Here is a 21,919-nt window from a genome sequence, read left to right on the forward strand (position 1 = left end):
CGCTTTCGTAAAACTAGTGCCTACGCCAAATCTTGGAATTAGATGTCACAGCAGACCCCAGGCTCCTATGAGCCGTGGCAAATGCCGGGATAACGCAAGGAGGATGGATGGAGGCGGAATATGCGACGAAATGGGCTATAAAGGAAGATTGAAAAAAACATCTGATTTGATCAAATAATTGTATTTATTACTAAGCACTGATTTCTCAATCCACTATATTACCACTTTTACAAGATAAAATAATTTTAAAGTCGGCAAATAATAAGGTACAAATGGCAAGGCCAAATATAGATACATCAATAAAACATAAAATGTTTAATAATTTAATTAACCAAAATAAGTAATACTCTACTACATCACTCGATAACAGAACTTGTAAATTAATTATTTTACGAAATCTGTTAAAAAACGGCCTCATATTTATTTTTTCCATGGAAGAATGCTTTGGCCGTAAGGAAATACTTACATGTTCTATTTTCGAGTAGGATTATTTCAATTGTAAGTAGGTGTCAAAATTTTATTTTGATCGAAATTTTATCACAGGAAACAAGATGCCAATTAAAATAGAGAAATATTAATTTGTTTAAATACAATCACGTTCAGATAAAATGGATACATTAACTTCAACCAAAATACAATAAAATAGACCTTCCACCGGAACAGCCGAAACAAAGGCGATTTTTATAGAGAAGGCGCATGCAAAAAATACACAATTACATACAATCACTTTCTGCTAAAATATTCTTTTATCTATGATTTTTCTTTTATTTATGATTTCAATTTTATATTTAAGACTTAAGACTTAATACAAGTATACGAAAATAAAACCAGTTCAATTTGTTTCTATACTTTTACATCGCAACCAAATATTTCTCACTGCTACATAGTGTTGAATGTTAAGATGGCCAAAAATATAATAACTGTTGAGATCGGAATAAACACTAAGCGGCCAAATATTAAAGGACACATTAGAAATACTTTTTATCAGTCTGGATTAAATTGATTATTAAATCATTACTAAAAATTCATCCAACACTATGGTGTTAGTTAATTGGTTATTTTTGTTATAGAAATCCAAATTATCATAAAATGAAGTCCATTTTTGACTAGAACTCTTAATTCTAATACAGAGTGAGATTCTTTTGAATTTTTAATACTTTGCAAGAGTGTACAACGGTCTTATAAACTTAATACTACATACTTATACGAAAAGCAATCCGACCCAAACGTAATAGCCTCATATATACTAGATAACTAGTATAATAAGTGTCAGTCAGCATAGTTTCTAGCCAGCGAAAGACCGCATAATAAGTATTGTGATATATCTCCCTTATTAGTGAACTTTAGGATCCTGAATGAGTTAAATTATGACTTTTTTCCCTTTCTTACAAATAGATAAGTCAAAATAACAGATAAAGACAAGCGATTCATAGTTAACCCTTCGTATGTCGCCTGTCAATTTTTATCATTGAAAAAGTGACCTTGGCATTTAAAACAATAGAGACATACAAGGGGTAAATTCAGGATTGTAATACGTTTAGTGTCGCCAATAGTCTAACACTTGCTACAATCTGATGCTGACTGAACAAAATAACTGGCTAAAATAATAACTACACATAATGCCAATAAAAGATTTGGTGCAAACAATACAAAGTACCAAATTATAGTATTAAAACTGCACAAAAACGATGTCCGACAATAATAAAGTACCCCGCAGCACCCACGGGCTGTAAAACCTCTTGCCAGTCAAACGAGATGCTTATGACTAGTGGCCGGTACAATCTTTTAATTTCATGACAGTTTAGTCGCGTCAAAATAAATAAACGTAAAATGTTGACGCGGATGGTTAGTTAAGATTCATATAAAGATTAACCTTAATTAATTAAGGTCGAGAAGCTCCTGAATAGCTGAAGGATCTTAGGATCGTAGGGGGTAATTGCACAAAAGATCCCGATGGGTCGAAGTGTATCCGTAAGGGCCCCCGCAGATTTAAGATAAGATAAGATAACCTTAATTAATAATTTCACCTCAAGAAAACATACTCCGTCAACTCAACAACGCTGCCATGAAATTAAATGGTTGTTACCGATCACTGCTTACAAAAAATATTGACAATAGTCAAACGTGTGATGTAGTGTAACTAAAAGATTACTGTCCAAAATAAAAATTATACATTTTCGAATTCAAACAGCATTGAAATATTATATTCACTAATATAAAAAACGTACAGTACTAGGATACAAAATTTTAAGTTTAAGGTAGGCTTTGCCTAATTATTGCACTAGCAAACTTATGTAGTTCATTTCACATATGTGATGTTTTGGAAGTAAATAGCAACTTGCGTTATTATCATATTGTACTAACCCTACTGCACACTTACGAGCAACTAACCTCTTTGAACAACTCTTATCCACAACCTGCACATATTTAGTGCAAAATGTTCTTTTTCATATTTTGTCATACGATTTCAGAAAGTCTCACTGACGTTGACTGAACTAGCATGACAAATACGAACGTTTCCGAGAAAATACGCGATAGAAAACTATATGCATCTCTATGTCACCAAATTTACAATTTCACGGTGATATTCTCCATCTCTCGACAGTTGATGGAATAAATCCTAATGTTGTCTGCCCAATAAGTACATTCATCATGCTTGTCCAAGATGACCAATCGTTTACGATACATAGCGAGCCACATGCCAATGACTGTTTCGCACACATATGGAGGATTGATAGAGAGATGATTACGCTACGGAGCATGAAAGATTGGTATGTTGGTTAAGCAACAAAGGTTAAGCGATCTCTCGCGAGTGTGCAGCCAACCTAATCTTATATTCACAAGCGACGCTAGCTAACGACATGAAAAATGCAGTCTTCGATAAGATACCTCTTCTCACACTAGACAAGACTTGGCGACTTTACTTTCAATTTAATTCTAACTCTTGACAATTATACATGTTTTCAAACTATTCAAATAAAGATAAAATATTTTTAGTTTTACTCATTCATAAGCAATGAACGTAGTCACTGATCAAAATTATTATTCTTTCCAGTACTACTTACTCTTAACATTGAATGAATTGGTTTTTCTACAAATACTACAAATCATTTAGTATAAAGCGCATAATATATTGGCATAACCTTAAATAGAAGAAATTGCTGATCCAAGAAAATAAATCTAATTATTCCATGTGGTCGTCAAGATTATTAGTTTATTACACAAACTTTAAATTAATGAAACTGACTTATATAATCATGTCAAGACTTCGCTCAGGCCTATACCTATTACACCACTATCACAGTGTAAATAATGCACTTACGATAATACATTCAAATAAAGAAGGACGAAACAGGACCAATAACTGCAAAAAGATCTCAACTCAACATTAAAAGCAATAAAGCGAGTACAAGATGTACGAACAATAACAGGTAAAGCAATTTAACAAAAACGTAAATAAATACTAAGATATTAAACGTATACAATAACATTAAACCAAAAGGGTTTGTAAGGAGGAGTGTATAAAAATCAAAAAAGTAAAGCATAATATTCGTAAATAATGAGAACAATTACAACCACCCAACAGCAGGCCTCTGGAGCACGCCACATTTAAAGAACACACGCTATATGTAGGCAAAGAAAAAACGCTTACCATAAGATATTTCATTTCGTACGTTGACCCGGCTAGTCTTATCTCTATCGCACGTACGTAGTATATTGCTATCCTGATCCCAGTGTCATTGACCGCTGTCATCTTGGACGAGGGCGTTATATAAAAACGCGCGAGCGATAGAGATACAAACAGGCACCGAAATAGTCGAAATTCCTCGTGTTAAGCGTCCTTTCTTTATAAGAAGACTTCAAAGATCGAGTCCCTATTTTTTTCCATCTCAGCTTGTACTTCATGGATATCTAATATTGTGCGATCGCTCGATCAGCAACTAAAGACAATTAGATTTATCTTTAATTCATACTAACTCTAATTTTTACAACATTCCCGCTGCTGTTTTACAACATATCCAAAAACTAGGTTTTTAAGAAAGCCACCCTAATATAGAAAGCTCCAGTACACCAATATAAAATGCCATACAAAAGTACCAACTCCATTACTATCCGGAGACTTCTATAGTCGGGTGTTAAACAACTGAAGACGTTAAAGAGTGAACCGGGCCCTATGCACATAATATGAGACAAGGCGATGCAATACAGTGTTCAATAGAATAGACAGGACAAACATTTTAAAAATTGCGACTGCACTTGATTTTCAAGTTAGCTACCAACTTGATAATTAAAGTATCAATCCAATTTGGCTTTTAACTTTATAAAATCGAGAATATACTGGCCAAATACATCAGTAACTTATTGACAATACTTGCGCAGTTTTGAAAATTTACTCTAAAATTTATATGGGTCATAATTTCATTGATATTTAGATTTAGACGTTGCAATAGAGTCCGGTGCAGTGTCAGTGAGAACAGGGGGGTTACCATGACGTACTAAAGACGTTCAGTTTAGGTTGAGAGAAAGGGACACAGCTATAGCAGTTACATAGCTCCGTCCCTCTCTCTCAACCTAAACTGAACGTCTTTAGCACCTCATGGTAACCCCCCAGAAATGCGAGTCTACCTACAGTGAGCAAGCGCTCAGCCGCACACTCTCTGGGGTTAGTTGCCGCTCACTATTTTGCGATTTTCAATCTCCTCCATGTTGTTAGAACTGGAATGGAACAGAATAATATTAATAGTTATTTGTTATACAAGGGGACAAAGTTGTATTTTAACGCCGAGTGTGGAATTGAAAAACGAGCACGTGAAAGGATTCTATAGTTGAACCATGAGCGAAGCGAGTGGTTCGAGAATAGAATCCTGAACTTGCGAGTTTTTTAACACACGAGAAGTAAAATACATTTGCACCCGAGTGTAACACAAAACTTTTCCCCTCACTACAGCGAGAAAACTACAACGCAAACAATGCGTTTATCGCTGCTTCCAGTAGTTCCACAGGTGGTAAATCATCTTTATTACTAGATTCACCTACTTTTATCAATTTTAAAGCAGTTAATTTGACTTTATTCAAGGTCAAATTACTTTACCCACTAGTGGATAAAATGCGTTTTTACCCGCTGGTATTAAAGGACAAAACACGTGTTTCCGAGCTAGTGAGGGAAAAATAAATAATACAATTAAACTGGTTATAGTTAATAGGTATGAGTGAGTCGCCCCTATGCATAACTCGGCTTAGGCCAATAGTCCACTATCATATATGTTTATCATAGAAATATGATAGTGGAGTATCGGCCTTGGAGGCGACTCAAGAACCACGTTCGATGTGTTGACAATATATCCCACTTGTACACAATATAACTCGTCCAACATGGTTCGCGGTAAATCCGATGGAAACAAACCGCCTTGATGCATCAATGAAAAAACTGTTTTGAAGGCACAGTAAATATGTTTAAGTTACTTAGTTACTCTAGGGTTTCGGATATGTGATAGTGCTGCACTCTGGTGGCAAAATATCGCCGTAATACTCCAAAGTCTGACGGAGTTATCGTTAAGAACATTGTCTATAAGAGAAGGCACGGAAGCTGATGGTGAAAATGTTTTTTTTTCTAGTAATAAGAATACAGGTAAGAGTTACCGTAGTTTGTCGTCGTTCTTCCACGAGGTGACCTGGATGTGAGGCGGCGGCAGGTAGCTGCGCAGCGACTGCACCAACTGGATCGTGTCCAGCAGAACTGCAACACATCAAACACATTATAGCTCTTACTTCTACGCTACTTTTTGCACTGGGGTCATCAATCAAACGTAAAACAGCTAATTTTTTCCTATGAAAGTGTGACATGACTTCCCAAAAAGTCCAAATTTTAAGTGAATTATTACAGCAATTGCTGAAAAGTTTGTACATTTGGATCACGTCTACCGAAGACATCTGGTAACAGAAAAGGAAGGTTTCATACAAACTATCTAGGACATTTTGGGAAACCTAGTAGATCTTGCTCAGTATCATGGAATCTATCAGCCTACCAATTTTTATCAAAATCGGAGACGCGATCCGAATGTACAAACTTTTCGGGACTTCATCATTAGGAGTAGTGTATTAGTTACTGCTCGTGTAACAAACAGCCAATATAGACGTTAACGTTATCTTCATTAGACTGAAATCTAGGGAAGAAGATTTCGCGAAACAGAACGGGAACGGGCAGCTACCCTCACTGAGTGAAAAATACATCCTGTATTCTCCTAGATTCCTAGAACACTAGGTACTCACTCTTCTGCAGCTGCTCGGACTGCTTGCCGTAGGGCTTGCACATGGCGGGACGCACGCAGGGCCGCATGCGCTGCAGGTTGTGTCTCGTGGTGTACTCACTCTTCTGCAGCTGCTCGGACTGCTTGCCGTAGGGCTTGCACATGGCGGGACGCACGCAGGCAGGTTGCGCGCGAGCTCGGCGAAGGCGCGCACCACGCGCTCCTGCCCGCCGCTCGGACTGCTTGCCGTAGGGCTTGCACATGCCGCCGCCCGCATGCGCTGACGTACTCGTCGCGCCGCTGCCGCCCGATAGAGACTCTAGGCTTTCTAGGTTCGCTCTGGAAATTCAAATATATCAAAGATTAAAACCATTCTACAGACAGACCAACGTTCGAGACGTGAGCGCGCGAGTTTTGTAACGCGAAGAAATACGACAATGCACCAAAATCGTGCTTGCGAGCGGGAACAGGAAAATTTTGTACAATGTTTACTGTGTGTTACAGGTTACTGGTATTTCTTGTTGAATAAATTTAAGAGACATCTGCCACACTACACTACATTCTCCCAAAACAATTTCCTAACCTGAGGAAGTCAGTGATCTTGTGCTCATTAGGAGGAGGATCCGGAGCGCTGGTGGTTGTACTTGTCCTGGTGCAGGGACTGGGACTGATGCTGCTCCAGCGGTGTGGTCCTGTCAGATAGAATGTCTCCTACACTAACCTGAGGAAGTCAGTGAGCTTGTGCTCATCAGTGTAGTGATGCTTCTTGGAGTCAGAGGAAGATCCAGAGCGCTGGTGGTTGTACTTGTCCTGGTGCAGGGACCGGGACTGATGTTGCAACAGCAGTTGCTGTTGGTGTTGCGAGAGCTTGTCTTGCGCCTGCGAGCGCCGGTCGGACTTTTCGGACGTTAGGCCCGCTGGAATTTGTACAACATTTAAATTACTGTAGGGTACATGATTGCGCACCCCTGGACTAGCGCATAATTAGCGCAAGAATCGCAAGATGATTAGTAATCATCATTCTCTTGCCCTTATCCCAGTCACTTGGGGTCGGCGCAGCATGTCTTTCTCTTCCATACATCTCTGTCACTCGTCATCTCATCATTAACTTGTTTTAGTTCCATATCATGTCTCACACAGTCCATCCACCTCTTCTTCGGTTTTCCCCTCCCGTTACTTCCACCACCTTCCACATTCATTCGTAATACCTTTCTCGTCACATGCCTTTCATCCCTCCGCATTACATGTCCATACCATGCTAGTCGATTCGCTCTTACTTTTTCAACAATCGGTGCTACTTTCAGGCTCGCAAGATGATTAGTAATACAATTAGAAAAAGGCGCCTGAACTATGTATTGTCGAGATATTGTCGCACCATCTTTTTTCACTGGGGACCAAATATATGAAGGAATGCATTTTTACAACAGTGCTGGCCATATAAAACACTAGTTTGAAGGCCAATCCCTTCGCGGGCCGTACTTTGGCCACCACTGACTTAGACAAATGGGTGACAAGTGAAGAAAATAAGAAGTTCTTGGCAAATAAATAATTTTGGACACAACACTTTTCGTACCATAGGAAACTGATACTATTGTCACTATTGGAGACTATTTTAAAAACCTAAATCACAATAAGGTTGTACCTATTGTTTTATCAATTCCTAGGGCCACTTCTTGTCTACGTCATCCGATTAAATCGATAATACCATAATATCGCGTTCAATTACATCTACACAATTACACTACCCTAATATGAGCACAAAAGCGTATTCAGATAATTTTATTTAAGTGGGTAGATGTAATTGAGTGAGTGTAATACGAGTATTTTTAGCTTCGTCGAAAACTGGAGAAGTGGGTCAAATTGAACTTCACAAGATTTGATTACAGAGAGGCTGCCGACGTGACAGTGTGTATCTAAAAAATGAGGTTTATGTTGTAAGAAAATATAAAATAAAACTGTGGATGTTTACATAGCAACTCACTGAGGGCGGCGAGGTGCGGCGCGAGCGGCAGCTGGTAGTCCTGCAGCGCCGAGCCGCGCAGCAGTCGCTCCACCGCCTGGCTGTCCGCCAGGTTCGCCGCGCCAGACTCTGACCAATCAAGTTACAGATGTTATGCAAAACTTTCAAATGTAAATGGTTTTTTTTGTAAGCAGCTTACGGTAAGTTTTGACTTCTTACGTAAGCTGAAAACTTTCAAGTGTAAATGGGTACGAGTTACGGACTTACGGAAAAAACTCACAGCATATCAAAATAAATCGATAAGTTTTGGAGTTACGAATAAGTAACTAGGGCGACAGTATTTTTTTTTAACTTTGGTTGCTTGCAACAAATGTAAACTTCCAGTAAGTTGAAAATCACAAAACTTCCGTAAGCAAAACTTAGATCTATAAGTTGCTTACGAAAGATTTACGTAAGCTACTTACAGGAGTAAACGCGGCCTTAAGAGGGGGTAGAGCAGGGAGAATTTTCAGAATCTGTCAAATTACCCCATTACACACACAAACACCCTTCACTCACACTACCTCAATTTACTGTGAAAGGTCAGTGACCCTTAATTTTTTTCAAGAGTGTTATTTTGAGTTTGTAGTCAACTACTGACCTCCTTTGAGAAATTAAAACTGTAAAAAAGGTAGCATACAAGAAGACAGAGAAAAAATACGCATCATCTAGCTTTCCTTCTCTGTTCATGTCTCATGTGAATTTAATTTACCTAAATATGTAGATAACGTTCCTTATTCAATTGATTGTTTATCTAGGTGTATTTCAAATTACTTTGCACTACATTTTGCGTTACTTTTCTATACTTAGATTAAAAATCGTCAGCCTGCCTATCCCCGCAAACATTATTCAAAGACGTGTGTGAAGGGCTAAAGGCCGATACCTCCAGGCAGACAATTATTATGGTCGCGTGATAAATGATAAAACATCAGCCCTATCACACTATTTGTAAGTGCGATAGGGACGGCCCTATGTTATACCATTTATCGCGCGACCATGATTGCCCTGCCGGTCTTCGGAGGCCTGTGCTGTGCATTACGTATATGCGGGGTGTATTAAAGACTAACAGATAGGTACTTTATTCTTTTTGGTCGTTAGGTTTTTTATCAATTTATCATTTATTTTGATACAAAAATAAAGTATGTGTATAAAATAAAAACCTAATGAATTGAGTACAGCTAGCAGCAGTCATGTCAGAGACACAAAGAAAGACAGGGAATATCGACGCATATCTTATCTTATCCAATACTGCCATCGCCATCTGCATCAGACTCTTGATCTTACCCAATTTCCGAGTCCCTTCTCTTAATTTCAGTTCCTTGAGTTGAAAATGTTGAAACTCATACTTAGTATTAAATAAACCACAAATACATATAAAAATCACAATATAATTTTAAATTATGGCTTGGGCCCTGTACCAGTTGCAGTCGCTACGTCTGTAAAGCCCCTTGTAGTTTCTTTTAAATGGCTAAATACCTAGATGTCATGTCATACACATCTGTGATGTAATGTAACTGAAAATTAAAAAACATCGCTCAGAGATAAGGTTCAAATTAGCATGGCAAAAAATACAGTGCAGTCAAAATACCATCAAAATACGAAAAAGCATATGTCAATGTCAATATCACTGCCGTATGCCGTATTTCAGGCCATAAGGGCTGTTTTCTCAAATATGAAAAAATCTCAAAAGCAGAACTTTAAATAGTATTTTATGCAACAGGCGTTTAAAGGAGATCAAAAAAGACGAGTGGCGTGGGTAACAATTTGAGGCGAAGCCGAAAATTGTTATTAAGACGCCACGAGTATTTTTTGACTCAGTTAAACACCGTTGCATACAATACTTTTTTTACGACCATGCACTTAGTTTTTAATAGGTTTCTTGAATAACTTTCGTGAAATTCACACTGTTTCCTGTATTTTGACGCAAAGGTTTGCACTGTCAGCTCAGCTGCCCAAAGCCTTCCCGCGCACGCGCGCCGTATCATTATAAGGCGTTGCCATGGTTACAGAGCCAAACAATGCGTTTTCAATTTTTTCGATACTGCGCGCATGCGCGGAAAGCCGGCGGATACTGGCTTTGGGGAATAGACTTTTATGTAGGGTTTTAAAGATCTATGCACGACCCTGTAAATGACGAATAATATGTAGTTCGGGAGTAGAAAAAAGACTTTCTAGGAAAATTATTTTGAACTTGATAGGTAGAACAATTTTTAAAAGTTGTACAAAAAAAATCTGAACTAAGTTTGTAACTATATGAAAAGTATTTTTTATCTTAGATTGCATATTTTATATGCATATTATCGTAACGAATTTTCTTTCAAATAAAAAGAGAATTATTAGAATAGGTTGACGGTGTCTACCGTAAACTAGGGTTACATTGACCAATTTGGGAATTTAAACTTCTCTAGCTTCTACATTTAATGGGTATTTTTACCCATTAAATGTAGGAGTTAGAGAAGTATAAATTCAAAATTGGTCAACGTAACGTAACTAAGGAAGAAAAAATGGGACCATCAACTTTTTTAGTCTTTTCCTGCTAAAAATCTAAAAAGGTAACAAAATAAGTGATATCAGGATTATTGTTTTCTGTCACGATGCCTGCACGTATGAAATGTTTCTTTTTAACCCAGTGGTTGACTGGTAGAGAATGCCTTAAGGTATTATGTCCACCATTTGTACTTATTTTTTTATGTGCAATAAGGAATAAATAAATAAAATAATGTACGCAGAAAAAAACGATGTGATCAAACATAAACTGACATCCAACTTTATTTGCAATTATTTCAATATTTATCACAAGAAGCGATCAAATTATCAGCCTCAACAAGTACCGTGACAAAATCAGACAATAATTAACTATGTGTCATTATGGTCAATGTTACCCCATGCAAGTGATCAAAGACACCCCACAGAGTAAATCATTAGTAGTAAATACCTAGTTTGACTTTATGATACAAAATTCAATACAATGGTATAGCTGAACACATTTCTGGCAACCTAATATTCACTGTGAACCTTTTACTTTAATACCCACTACGTTAGTTTAGAAGTTTATTTAAACATAAAAAATAGCAACAAACTATGCTTATATTTTGACATCCGCACTGCCCACGACCATACTTACTTATTCACCGCGTCAGAGCACCATCTAACTATAAAGGTTGGTTAAGGGTTATCATAATATATGTAGATTTCATTACCGACCACTCATAACAGTCATAACATATTAAATCCTTATTTTTTGTTAAAATAAATATAATTTGCTCGTGACAGGTCATATTTTGTTCGCAATCCGAAAGAGTCAACCCTTTTCCCTATTCACCCCCTTCCCGACCCTATTCACTCCAACGTTAGGGTGAGCGAAAATTACTAAATAAAACGACATATTTTCAAAGACAAACCGAAGTTCACACTGCCGGAAGATTTTTTGTGTAAAAAATTAGCATGGCACATATAAAAAAATTGCTATCGACGTTCAAAAGTCGGTTTTGGCCCTATTCACCATAAATTACGTTAGGTATGTATACCCGTTCCGACCCCATGAACCCAAAATCTTCAGAAAACGATGTACTATGTAGCCCAATTTTATTTGGTATTTTGGAGGTAGCTAGTAAAAATAATTTAGTTTAACAATTGTGCGAAAAAAGATTCTCATTTGGCCGGTTTTTTTAACCTGGCCTGGTGGCCTAGTGGTAATAACGTTAGCTGCGTAAGCTGAAGACCCGGGTTCGATTCCCGGCTCAGCCACCGTGGGCCTTGTCGTTTTTTCTTTCGTGTATGATATCTATTTCAATATATGTATGTATGTATGTGAACACTTTATTGTACATAAGACAAGTTAGGACATAAAAATACAGTAAAGTTATGATGTACAAAGGCGAACTTATCCCTATAAGGGATCTCTTCCAACCTTTGAGCGAATTGAAAATTTATTATTTATATAAACTTGAAAAAGAACAAATCAAAAATGATTCAATAAAATAATTTTATTTCTTCCCTAGTTGTATAGTTTCATACTTATGATTTTTATTTTAAAGTAATCCGTCTATATTATAGCAACCATGGGTGATTTTTGCGGACTTAAGTAGGAACGTGGAGGTAGACAGAAGTGTGATTAACATTTCTAAGTGTTAATTTCTTGTATCTAGTCTAACTACGAAGCAATACATTGACGTATAAATTGCGTCCATATACAGAGAGGTCATTCATAAAAATACCACTTTAAGTAAGTTATATATATTTTATACAATGTGACAAGCATTGACCAGACATCCCAATTCACCCCTCTTCCGACCCTAATCAGCCCCTTCGTAAACCTATTCACCCCCTTTGCGACCCGATTCCCCCCATTCCTGATCCCATTCACCCCTCAGGCCGCGGATATTTATTCATCCCGTAAAAATTCCCCAACACAGTTGCATCGCTTTCTTCATGAAAACCATTAAAACCATTATAAAAATGAAAATATGTCTTATGATTTTCTGTTATTTATACATAAACTTTAGAAGTGTATACACATTCAAAAGGATAATGAACGATTAAAATGAGTAAAAATCCAATAAATTTGAACGTCAACTTTGACAGACATGAAACTGTAAATAAAAATGTGTGGCTTGCACATTTTCACTGTAATTTTAAATATTCACACATTTTTCATAATAAAAAATTACACCTCCCAATTTATAATGTTTTTTTTGCAAAAAAAATATTTATTGCTTTCCGAGACATTTCTAAAAACCCCTGACTCAATGGGGATACGACGTTTCATAACAGAGTTCCTATGATCACCTTTCTGCTCCATCATCAGATTAGCTCCATGATACCATAATATTGCATTGTCACTTGATTTACATATGTGTGCAAAATTTCAGCTCAATTGGAAACCGGAAAGTGGGTCAAATTTAGCTTCTACGTTTTGACTCAAACTAACATAACTAACAAGGCAAGTTGAATAAGAGCTTGTACCTATAAAGGCTTCTGATACTAGATTTGCAATAAGTTTACTTGTCATAATTTAAGAACAGATGAGACAGACATATCCAATGACACAAGTCTATACCGTTTTTGTGAACTGTCAAATCACCTCATACAATTTACGGCTGTAAGGCAACCAGGTAGGGTTTATTATTGCACTTTAATTACATATTAATGATTTCTAGCCCGTAAGATATATATTTGCTTTAACAATGGATAGATATTTATGCGGGTGAGAGTGTAATTTAGGTTTTTATAAAGAATCAAATATTTTTAAGCGACCCGATCAGATATGTATGCGGATAAGGACCCTCCCACATCTACCGTCTTGCGATCGTAGCGTCGGGCCAACTGTATGGCCGCGCTGACGCGGCGTCTTTTTCCATACAGTTGGCCCGACGCTATACGCTCGCGAGACGCTAGAAAGAGAGACGATGTTTTTGCCGGTCACGGAGCATCACAAATTTTTGCCGGGAACATGTCGTCATATACTTATGGCCCCCTATAGAAAATCAGATATTTTTGCACGGCTGTTCATAGTCATTTATGCTGGTCACCAGCTGGTGTTCCATGAACATTAATTGGTCTAAGTAGTTGAGTGGAGAAGTGCCATTCAAAACAAGCGCTTTGTAAACAACGATGTATTTAGGTGATTTATAATTATTATTGTTTTCAACTTACGGTTACGTGTTCGCGGTATGCACAAAGTAAATCTTTAATGAAATTGAGTCATTTTTTTATATACACAATTAAATTTGAACCAGAAGCACTATACCTATACCCGCTCGCATTCCCCTTTTTTCTATTCTAAATAAGAATCGATTAATACGTATCTGAATATGTATGAATAAATTAAATTGTAATTGTTTACATACAACCTGTGAAGTTTGGTTGACAAAATTTGACGTAGGTACTGTCATATATATTTTTAAAATGACGTACTGTTAATACCAGCGTAATGAAAATGTATTCCAATAAGTAAAACAAAACATGAAACTTTTTTCAATTTAACCGAACTAGAATGAAATCATTTATACTCATTCGGTTGTGTTCGTTATTTTCTTTAATAATGTGATATATTTTTATTTATTTTTTATGCACAAGCCATGCACCTTTAAATTTTAAATGAGATTGGATCTCCACCTGACATATTTGATTTACCCTATTTATTTTGAGCACAGTTTTACACTGGTATGGTTTTTCGTGTACGTACACCATTTTCTGTCAAAATATTTGTCAAATTTAATTGTCAACGCGGAGCGACCGGCGACACGTCTGCCTCCGATGAGCCGCTCACGGCATCTAATCGAAAGGAGAATTCTGACAGCAATGGCGAATGTATGGAAATTTTACGATAGTTTAAATTTAAGGTAAAATTTCTTTGTTGCCTTTGAGAGGAAAAATATAAAAAACCTCAAAACTTCTAGTCCATTTATCTGGCTTTTAGAATCACTTAATGTTATAACTAAAGTATTTTTTTCTCATTTTAGGTCAACTTTGCGTGTGTTTATTTATTATACCTTTAATAATTAGAGATTCTGAATAGTCAAAAGTTGTAGACACACTCTTTAAGATAATAACTACATTTATTTTATTTCATTTTATTGAGAAATGTGAGCAGCATTTGTTAAACGCCGAATGCACTTTTCGAGGATTTCGTACGACCCCCTCTTAACATAGGTGGAGTTTTATCTATCGGCGAGAATCGAGCAACTTGAAAGTGAGGCGAGACCGCGCAGCGAGTTCGCCGCTAGTGTGCAACATCTTTACCTCTCGCCAGTCTGTTAGCACCCTTAAGTTAGTGAAACAAGTATACACAAAATGTACTTATTTTTACGTAAAACCCCCTTTTTGGAAAGTTAGTTAGTATGTAGTAGTTAACATGGTAATTGGCAACTTCTCGAGTTTTCGCACGTATTTTTTTAATATGCAGCCTGTTTTACTGACAAAGTCATCGTGCCATAGATATTTTAATGTCATTTGTATTATAAAATAACACACATACGGAAAAAGAAGCCTTGCGACGAAATTGCCGCACATCTACCTACACAAAGTGAAGTGCTTTACCAGGCAATTTCCTTGTTCCGCGCGAATACTCCTTATAACAAGTACCAGACCTTCTCAATGTGATTACAATAAAATTATTAGTACCTGGAATATACGTAGGCTGTTGTGAGAGGTGCTGCTGTATGGACTTCTGAGTCATCTCCAGCTGATTCTTGTAGTAGCGGCACGCTGGGTTCGGGCAGTTTTGCACCACCTCCACTATGAACTCCTTCTCCATGCCAAACTGCTCTCGGCCTATTGTGTATGATTCTACCACCTACAAGTTTCAAATTAACAGTTAGAGTACAAACAGTATGAAGAACTTCATACACAGTTGTGATAATCTCAACTATGCCAAGTAGATAGTGCAAAAACTTGCATGAGAATGTAGTCTTGATATTTAATGCATTTTATTGAGTTTGTTATCCATACTAATATTATAAATGGGACAGTGTGTGTGTCTGTTTGTATGTCCGTCTTTCACAACAAAATGGAGTGATGAATCAACGTGATTTCTTAAGTGGAGATAGTTGAAGGGATGGAGACATAGGCTACTTTTTGTCTCTTTCTAACGCGAGCAAAGCAGCAGGCAAAAGCTAGTACTTCATATATATGAAAAGGTAAATTAATATTGTTTGTATCTTCTGTTATGTTATTTTGTGTTCAAAGTGAGATACTTTTAAGGAAACATCTGTATTTAAATATGTAGCCAACATTTTACTGTACTCATTTTACATGTATGTTTCTGTGTTATCGCCTTGATAAATAAATAAATAAATTGTGCAACATTTAAAAAAATATTTATGGTTGCATTTCTTTGATATACAAAAGGTTACTGATATACTGTAGTAATATGAAAATTTGCTAATAAAATAATAGAAACCAAATAAAACATTGCATTCATTACCCTCCTAAAGTCATCATATATCAGTAAAGGATAGATGTGACTTTGAAATAATTATCAAACAATAATAAGTCATAGAATGACTTTGAAGTCTTTGAATAACTCAAAAGTCATGTCAAAGTCATGATGTAGGTGACTAAGTGTGTTTCAATGATTAATTCATAAAAACATTCTCAAAGGAGTTTTTCATGGCAAGGACATGTAATCAATTAAATTGGTAACAGTAGTACTAAAGTCAATCAATCAATTTTATTGTGCTTTGCAGACTATCTATAAATAATTTAATTAACCTCTTGCATGCCGCAATTATTTTTTTATATGGTTTGCTCGTATGTGGATCCGCGATCCAGTATATGAGAAGATAAATAAAGGAAATTAATTTTCAAATTCTGATAAGTAAGATAAAATAATTTGGTAAAACAGCATTAACAACTTACTGCTCTGACAGTAGCTTCCAAACCTAAATGCAGGCCATGAGGCCCATTCATATGCTTCAGCATAACAGCATTGGCAAAGTGCTCATATGGTAGAATTATTTTTCCATTTTCTCTAAGAATAAGTCGGCCTTGGGTATCCAGCCCCACTCTTGATGCCATCATTCTGAAATTCATGAGATGTATTATTAAAATTAATTTACTATAAAACATATGAATATATTGCATATAAAATAATAATGTTAAAGTTGTTTTTTTGTTTTAATTACTAATAAGTATCCAATAAGAATGAGGTTTGACATACTGAAGATATGCAGCACTGGGCAGCATGGAGGAGTCCTTGAGGTCACTGAAGCACTGCAGCAGCTCGATGCTGGGGCTCCAGCCCTTGTTCTGCAGATACAGCTGCAGCAGCATGTACAGCTTCTCCGTGACGTAGCCCTCGGCGGCGTGCGTCGCCGCGCCCGCGCCTCCGCCGCCGCTGCCCGACCCGCCGGTGCTCTTCGCGAGCACACTCTTCATGGTCTCCGCCAGATCCATCTTGTAGATGTCTAGGTAAGTCCTCTTTTGGGAATCCTGCACCAAAACAAACACTAACGTATAATGCCACCCTCGGAAATCGATAGCAACACGTTTGGACGAAGTTATTTAGGTTTTCTGCGGCATTTTACTCACCAGAATGATAGTAATGTATATGCAAGTCACCAAAAAACACTGCACTTTCCTATGAACTAATAATTACGGAGATATCCATCTACTAGTTTTATTTTTATAAAAAGATATAAATTTGCGGAGACTCAATCCTTTCTTCTTTGACTTGACGCTGTCATTTTATTTTGATAGTGTTGGGATAACAAAACGCCAAGACTCGGTTTTCTGCAGAGCATTTAACTTTAGTTTTCAGATATAGAAAATTATATTAATTTTATTTATAAGTTGTATATTATTAATAACATTATTCAATTTATTCATGTAAACAAATGTAATAATTATATTGAAATTTGCAAGGTAAAATTTACCTGCATTAACCAAACTTCGTTTCCGCTTGATTTCTGAACGAAAACTTCAATGCAGCTTTGACATTCTTTGTTCTGTCAATGTCAAAAGAAACGTGTGCGCGTGTGCGGTGCACTGTTGAGTTGAGGTTGCGATTTGCGATTGCAATGCTCTTTTTCTTATAAAATATGCAATATTGTATGTTATAATGGACGAAATAGTAGTGGGCACCTATGAAGGCTTTTTGCTAGGATATTCACTTAGTTATGAAGATGAGGTAAGTTAGCTAAACTGATTACAGCATGACATGATAACATTTCTTGGTTTTCAAGGCAAATAACAATTTCTTCTTCTTGCAGAGAAGCAAAATTAAACAAACCTTTGCGACACATTCACATACTGCTTCAGTGCGATGTGTGTCCATAGCTGGTAAATTTTTAGCGTCTGGTGGCACTGATGACAAAGTTGTGGTGATTGATATGAAGTCGCGAAAAGAGCACACAGTCCTCATGAACCATGATGGTACAGTAAACACTTGTGCATTCACACACAAGGGGACACATCTGCTGACGGGGAGTGACGATGGATCAATTATCGTCACAAGAACTGGCAATTGGCAAATTGAGAAAATATGGAAGAAAGCTCATCAAGGTAACTTAATACTGTTTAGTTTTAAGCTAAGAATTAGTATTCTAACAGGCACTGGGCTTACTATAGTTAGTAGTAGGAGATTTTCCCAGTGCCTTCAATGTCCAACCTCAGAGTTTTGCATATTGAAAAGATTTACACTAGCAATGAGGTGCATTTGTGCTACACTAATATGTATCACCTATCAAAAGTGCCAAGAAAAAGTAGTAGCAGTAAATGTACTTTGTTACAGTTTTCAGACTTAGTACCTATCGTTTCTAACACACACTTTGAATCTCTTGAGTATTTTTCTTAAACTTGCCAGATATGATAATATTGGACTATAATTTGACCAAATACTTTTGTTTCAGGATTTCCTATTACTGATATAGCAGTACACCCATCTGACAAACTAGCTCTAAGTATAGGAGGTGACAAAACACTAAGAACTTGGAATTTGGTAAAGGGCCGCCCTGCTTTCACCATCAACCTTTCCAGCAAGGGTGTTACTTTGCCTACTGAAATCAAATTTTCTCCCGCTGGTGACAGATTCTCACTCATTCATGAACAAAATGTGGATGTGTGGACAATAAGTAAAGCTGGGATTGAGAAACAAATAAAATGCACCACTAAACCAACATCAGTGCAGTGGGTGTCTGATGAGCAGATGTATGTAGGATTGGACAGTGGGAATATTATATCCTTCACTGTTTCTGATACTCAAGCACAAACTTACAAAGCTCATAAACAAAGAGTCAAGTGTCTTCATTACAATAACAATATATTGTATTCACTATCCAGTTCAGGAGAAATTAAAGTTTGGTCTGAGAGTGATTCCAAACTGAGTGAGTTAAGCTCATACAATGCTGCTTGTAGAGTAACCTGTGTCACTTTGAACAGACAAAGCCATTTAATCAAGAAAGAGGAGAAATCAGATGAAGAACAGTCTGAAGCAGAGGAGAATATTAAGGAGACAGAGGAAAAAGATAAGAGTGATGTTTCTGATGAGGATGAACCTAAAGCTCCATCACCACCACCAAAGAGGAAGCCAGGAGCCTTTGTAACCATTAGTTATGGAAATGATGATGAAGAAAAGGAAGGAGGTGCCCCACCTAAGAAGAAGTTTAAGAAAAAGAAAAGAAACAAAAATAAAAACAAGAAAAATAAAGTAGTTGAATGATAAATGTTCTTTTTATTAATAAAAAAATTTCAAACTGAAAGTAATTTTGTTAAAGTGGGTTGAGAAGGAGTAACTCTTCCAACACCATGAAAAAAAATTAAGTATGAGGATAAACCTTGAATGTTACCCTTGGGCCTTGCTGCTAAAGATTCTGTTAATGTCTGGTGGTGAAAGAGTCAAACCAAAATTACATTTTAAAATGTGACTTGATGGTGCCGACCATAGAGTATATTGAATAGTATAGTACTGAAGTGTTGGTAACACTCGGCGCCGACGTCGAGTGGTCTGCTCATGATCATAGTGTAAATTTAACGATTATACAAATTAAAACAATGAGGAGGCACACTCAAAGATTATGACAAATGTCCATTGCACAGATGAAGAATTTCATATGTGAGAGCGAGAAGATATTTTTTTCTCACACATATGAATGACAGTGACATGCCCAGGCGCTGCCTGGCGGGATAAAATGTCAGTGTGCCTCCTCATTTGATTAACCCATCAAATCATAATGTGTCACGTTTTAATAATGTATTTCTGGCTTACCAAGATGCAAAAATAAAAGAAAACACACATTACCACTGCAGACTATATTTTCACCATCATTTTAGGAAATGTACATGATGTTCACATTGATCATAATTGATAGTAAAAAACAATATGATGTAGACTTTGGTTTGTTTATTTAATTATAAATAAAAAAATCTCTCCCAACCGCACACCCAAATACATAAATAATAAACTGTAAGACACAATAAATTAATTTGGTCCCAAAATAAATATTAAATAATTTAAGGAAAATTTAAATTAAAAAAATCAACAATTATAAACAGTACTGATCAATTTTGGCAATTGTTAATGGACTTCCTACTTACATTATTCGTTATTTCTTAATTAAAATAAATATCCTAAATGCACAATGTACATTCAGTCATACACAGAGTTATGAAGCACGCCGCTCGCGCCCGGCTTATTTACACGAACGATACAGGTGGCTACAGAACCGAACATACACACGTGAATAATTGAATACTCTATGCGGCCGAGACTGCGCCCTCCGCCTCACCGCGGGCAAGTCCTTCACATTTGTACAAGCTCGTATAAACAGGTATTGTGAGTGGGGGCAGTCTCGGCCATCGCCTAAGAAAACTATAAAGCCAGACTTATATTTGACAACTCGTACAGAAATATCAAGAGAAAATTTCACTGGAATGTATTTATTTCAATGAATATAAGTTATAATCATTACGATTTCATAAGATAAACATTTTATTTAATAGCGCAATGGATAAAAAATGCTGTGTGGTTGAAAGATAAGTAACAACTTTAATGAGATGAGATCACATGCTCGATGAATGTCGAATGTATTCTATGTAATTTAAATATTTTACTAACACAGTAGCAACGTCGCTCTAACGACCAGTCGCTATAAAATACTAAGTACATTTTGTGCAAAGTTATTTATTTTCAAATTCATGCCGAAAATAACCAGTTTTTGTCTGAAAAATAGAACCTTGCAACGATTAGGAATTACAAACCGATAGTTGTTACTGCGATATTATACAATTTTATTGACAATTCATGAATATTGAACATTACATAGTTTATCTTATACATGTATTTCAAAAATCTTAGAAGAAAATTAGCAGACTTTCGAGCAGCTTACGATTGATCTTATGACTAGATTGAGCCAGTGATTTCCAGCAGTCCATACTTCACATCAAACTTGAAGAAAACTGACACAAATAATACCGCATAGGAACGATAAAAGAAGTAAGTCGTAGGAAAGAACTGACATTGAATAAAAATATACAGAGATTAGATAAGTTAGGATAGACAGTCTAGATAAATGCTTTCTACTTGTCCTGTTCCGTATTCACTTACATCTAAATTTCGATTATTAGTATTTCTTCGTTCGACTCTACCCTACCGTCACTAAACCCTAAGCTATAAGTCAGATGGCACTCTCTACGCTATCGGACACAGCTTTAGCTTCACCCCGACCCGCCAGTCGTCAGAGCCAGTCGCTCAGTTTCCAGTATAAATTAGTTCAGTAGACAAAAGAAGACGTAAAAGAGCTGAAGAAAAATTACATATGCGCAAGAGTTCGTTGTTTTAATAAGAAGTTGTCTACAACAAACTTTAATAGTGGAAATAAGAACAAACTATAAAGTAAACGTAATTCTTCTTCATTTATCAATTTTCATGAAAGTAACTCGCTGTATAGAAGAGAGAGAAAATATACGAAGGTACCACTTCTATAAGTTACAATGACTTGATTCCTATTCAAGTGAATAGTCGATTTTTTTTTTGCAATTTCTGCTCAAGTAAGTGGTAGAACCACTATGTCACATTTATCACATCACGAAAGATAAAGCATCCGATTGAGAAAGAGGCAAATGCCATATCTTTTTAGTATCTCGTAATAAACGCGACCGTTAACGTTAGAGAAGAGTGTTAGATCGTGTACGCGACTGACCCTGGACGACTGGCCTATTTCTTCTTGGCCTT

At 36.6% G+C, this 21,919-nt stretch overlaps 2 protein-coding genes across 2 annotated transcripts; one reads left to right on the top strand and one right to left on the bottom strand.

Moving 5' to 3' along the window:
- Positions 1-165: 165 nt before the first annotated feature.
- On the bottom strand, positions 166-17,417 carry LOC125232015. Its single transcript, XM_048137625.1, has 11 exons — positions 17,281-17,417; positions 16,910-17,181; positions 16,609-16,771; positions 15,373-15,544; positions 8,218-8,337; positions 6,970-7,165; positions 6,528-6,587; positions 6,437-6,487; positions 6,271-6,350; positions 5,641-5,737; positions 166-4,716 (listed from the first exon to the last, which is right to left on the bottom strand). Exons 2-11 carry the CDS (start codon positions 17,143-17,145, stop codon positions 4,665-4,667), a joined length of 1,227 nt encoding a protein of 408 aa, XP_047993582.1. The 5' UTR covers positions 17,146-17,181; positions 17,281-17,417; the 3' UTR covers positions 166-4,664.
- A 295-nt stretch (positions 17,418-17,712) lies between these two features.
- LOC125232044 (p21-activated protein kinase-interacting protein 1-like) lies at positions 17,713-21,558 on the top strand. The gene is made up of 3 exons (XM_048137658.1): positions 17,713-17,878; positions 17,961-18,252; positions 18,600-21,558. The coding sequence occupies exons 1-3, from the start codon at positions 17,810-17,812 to the stop codon at positions 19,406-19,408; spliced, it is 1,170 nt and encodes a 389-aa protein (XP_047993615.1). The 5' UTR covers positions 17,713-17,809; the 3' UTR covers positions 19,409-21,558.
- The last annotated feature ends 361 nt before the right edge of the window (positions 21,559-21,919 follow it).

The sequence above is a fragment of the Leguminivora glycinivorella genome, chromosome 12 (assembly GCF_023078275.1).
Source record: "Leguminivora glycinivorella isolate SPB_JAAS2020 chromosome 12, LegGlyc_1.1, whole genome shotgun sequence".
In the NCBI taxonomy this organism is placed as follows: domain Eukaryota; kingdom Metazoa; phylum Arthropoda; class Insecta; order Lepidoptera; family Tortricidae; genus Leguminivora; species Leguminivora glycinivorella.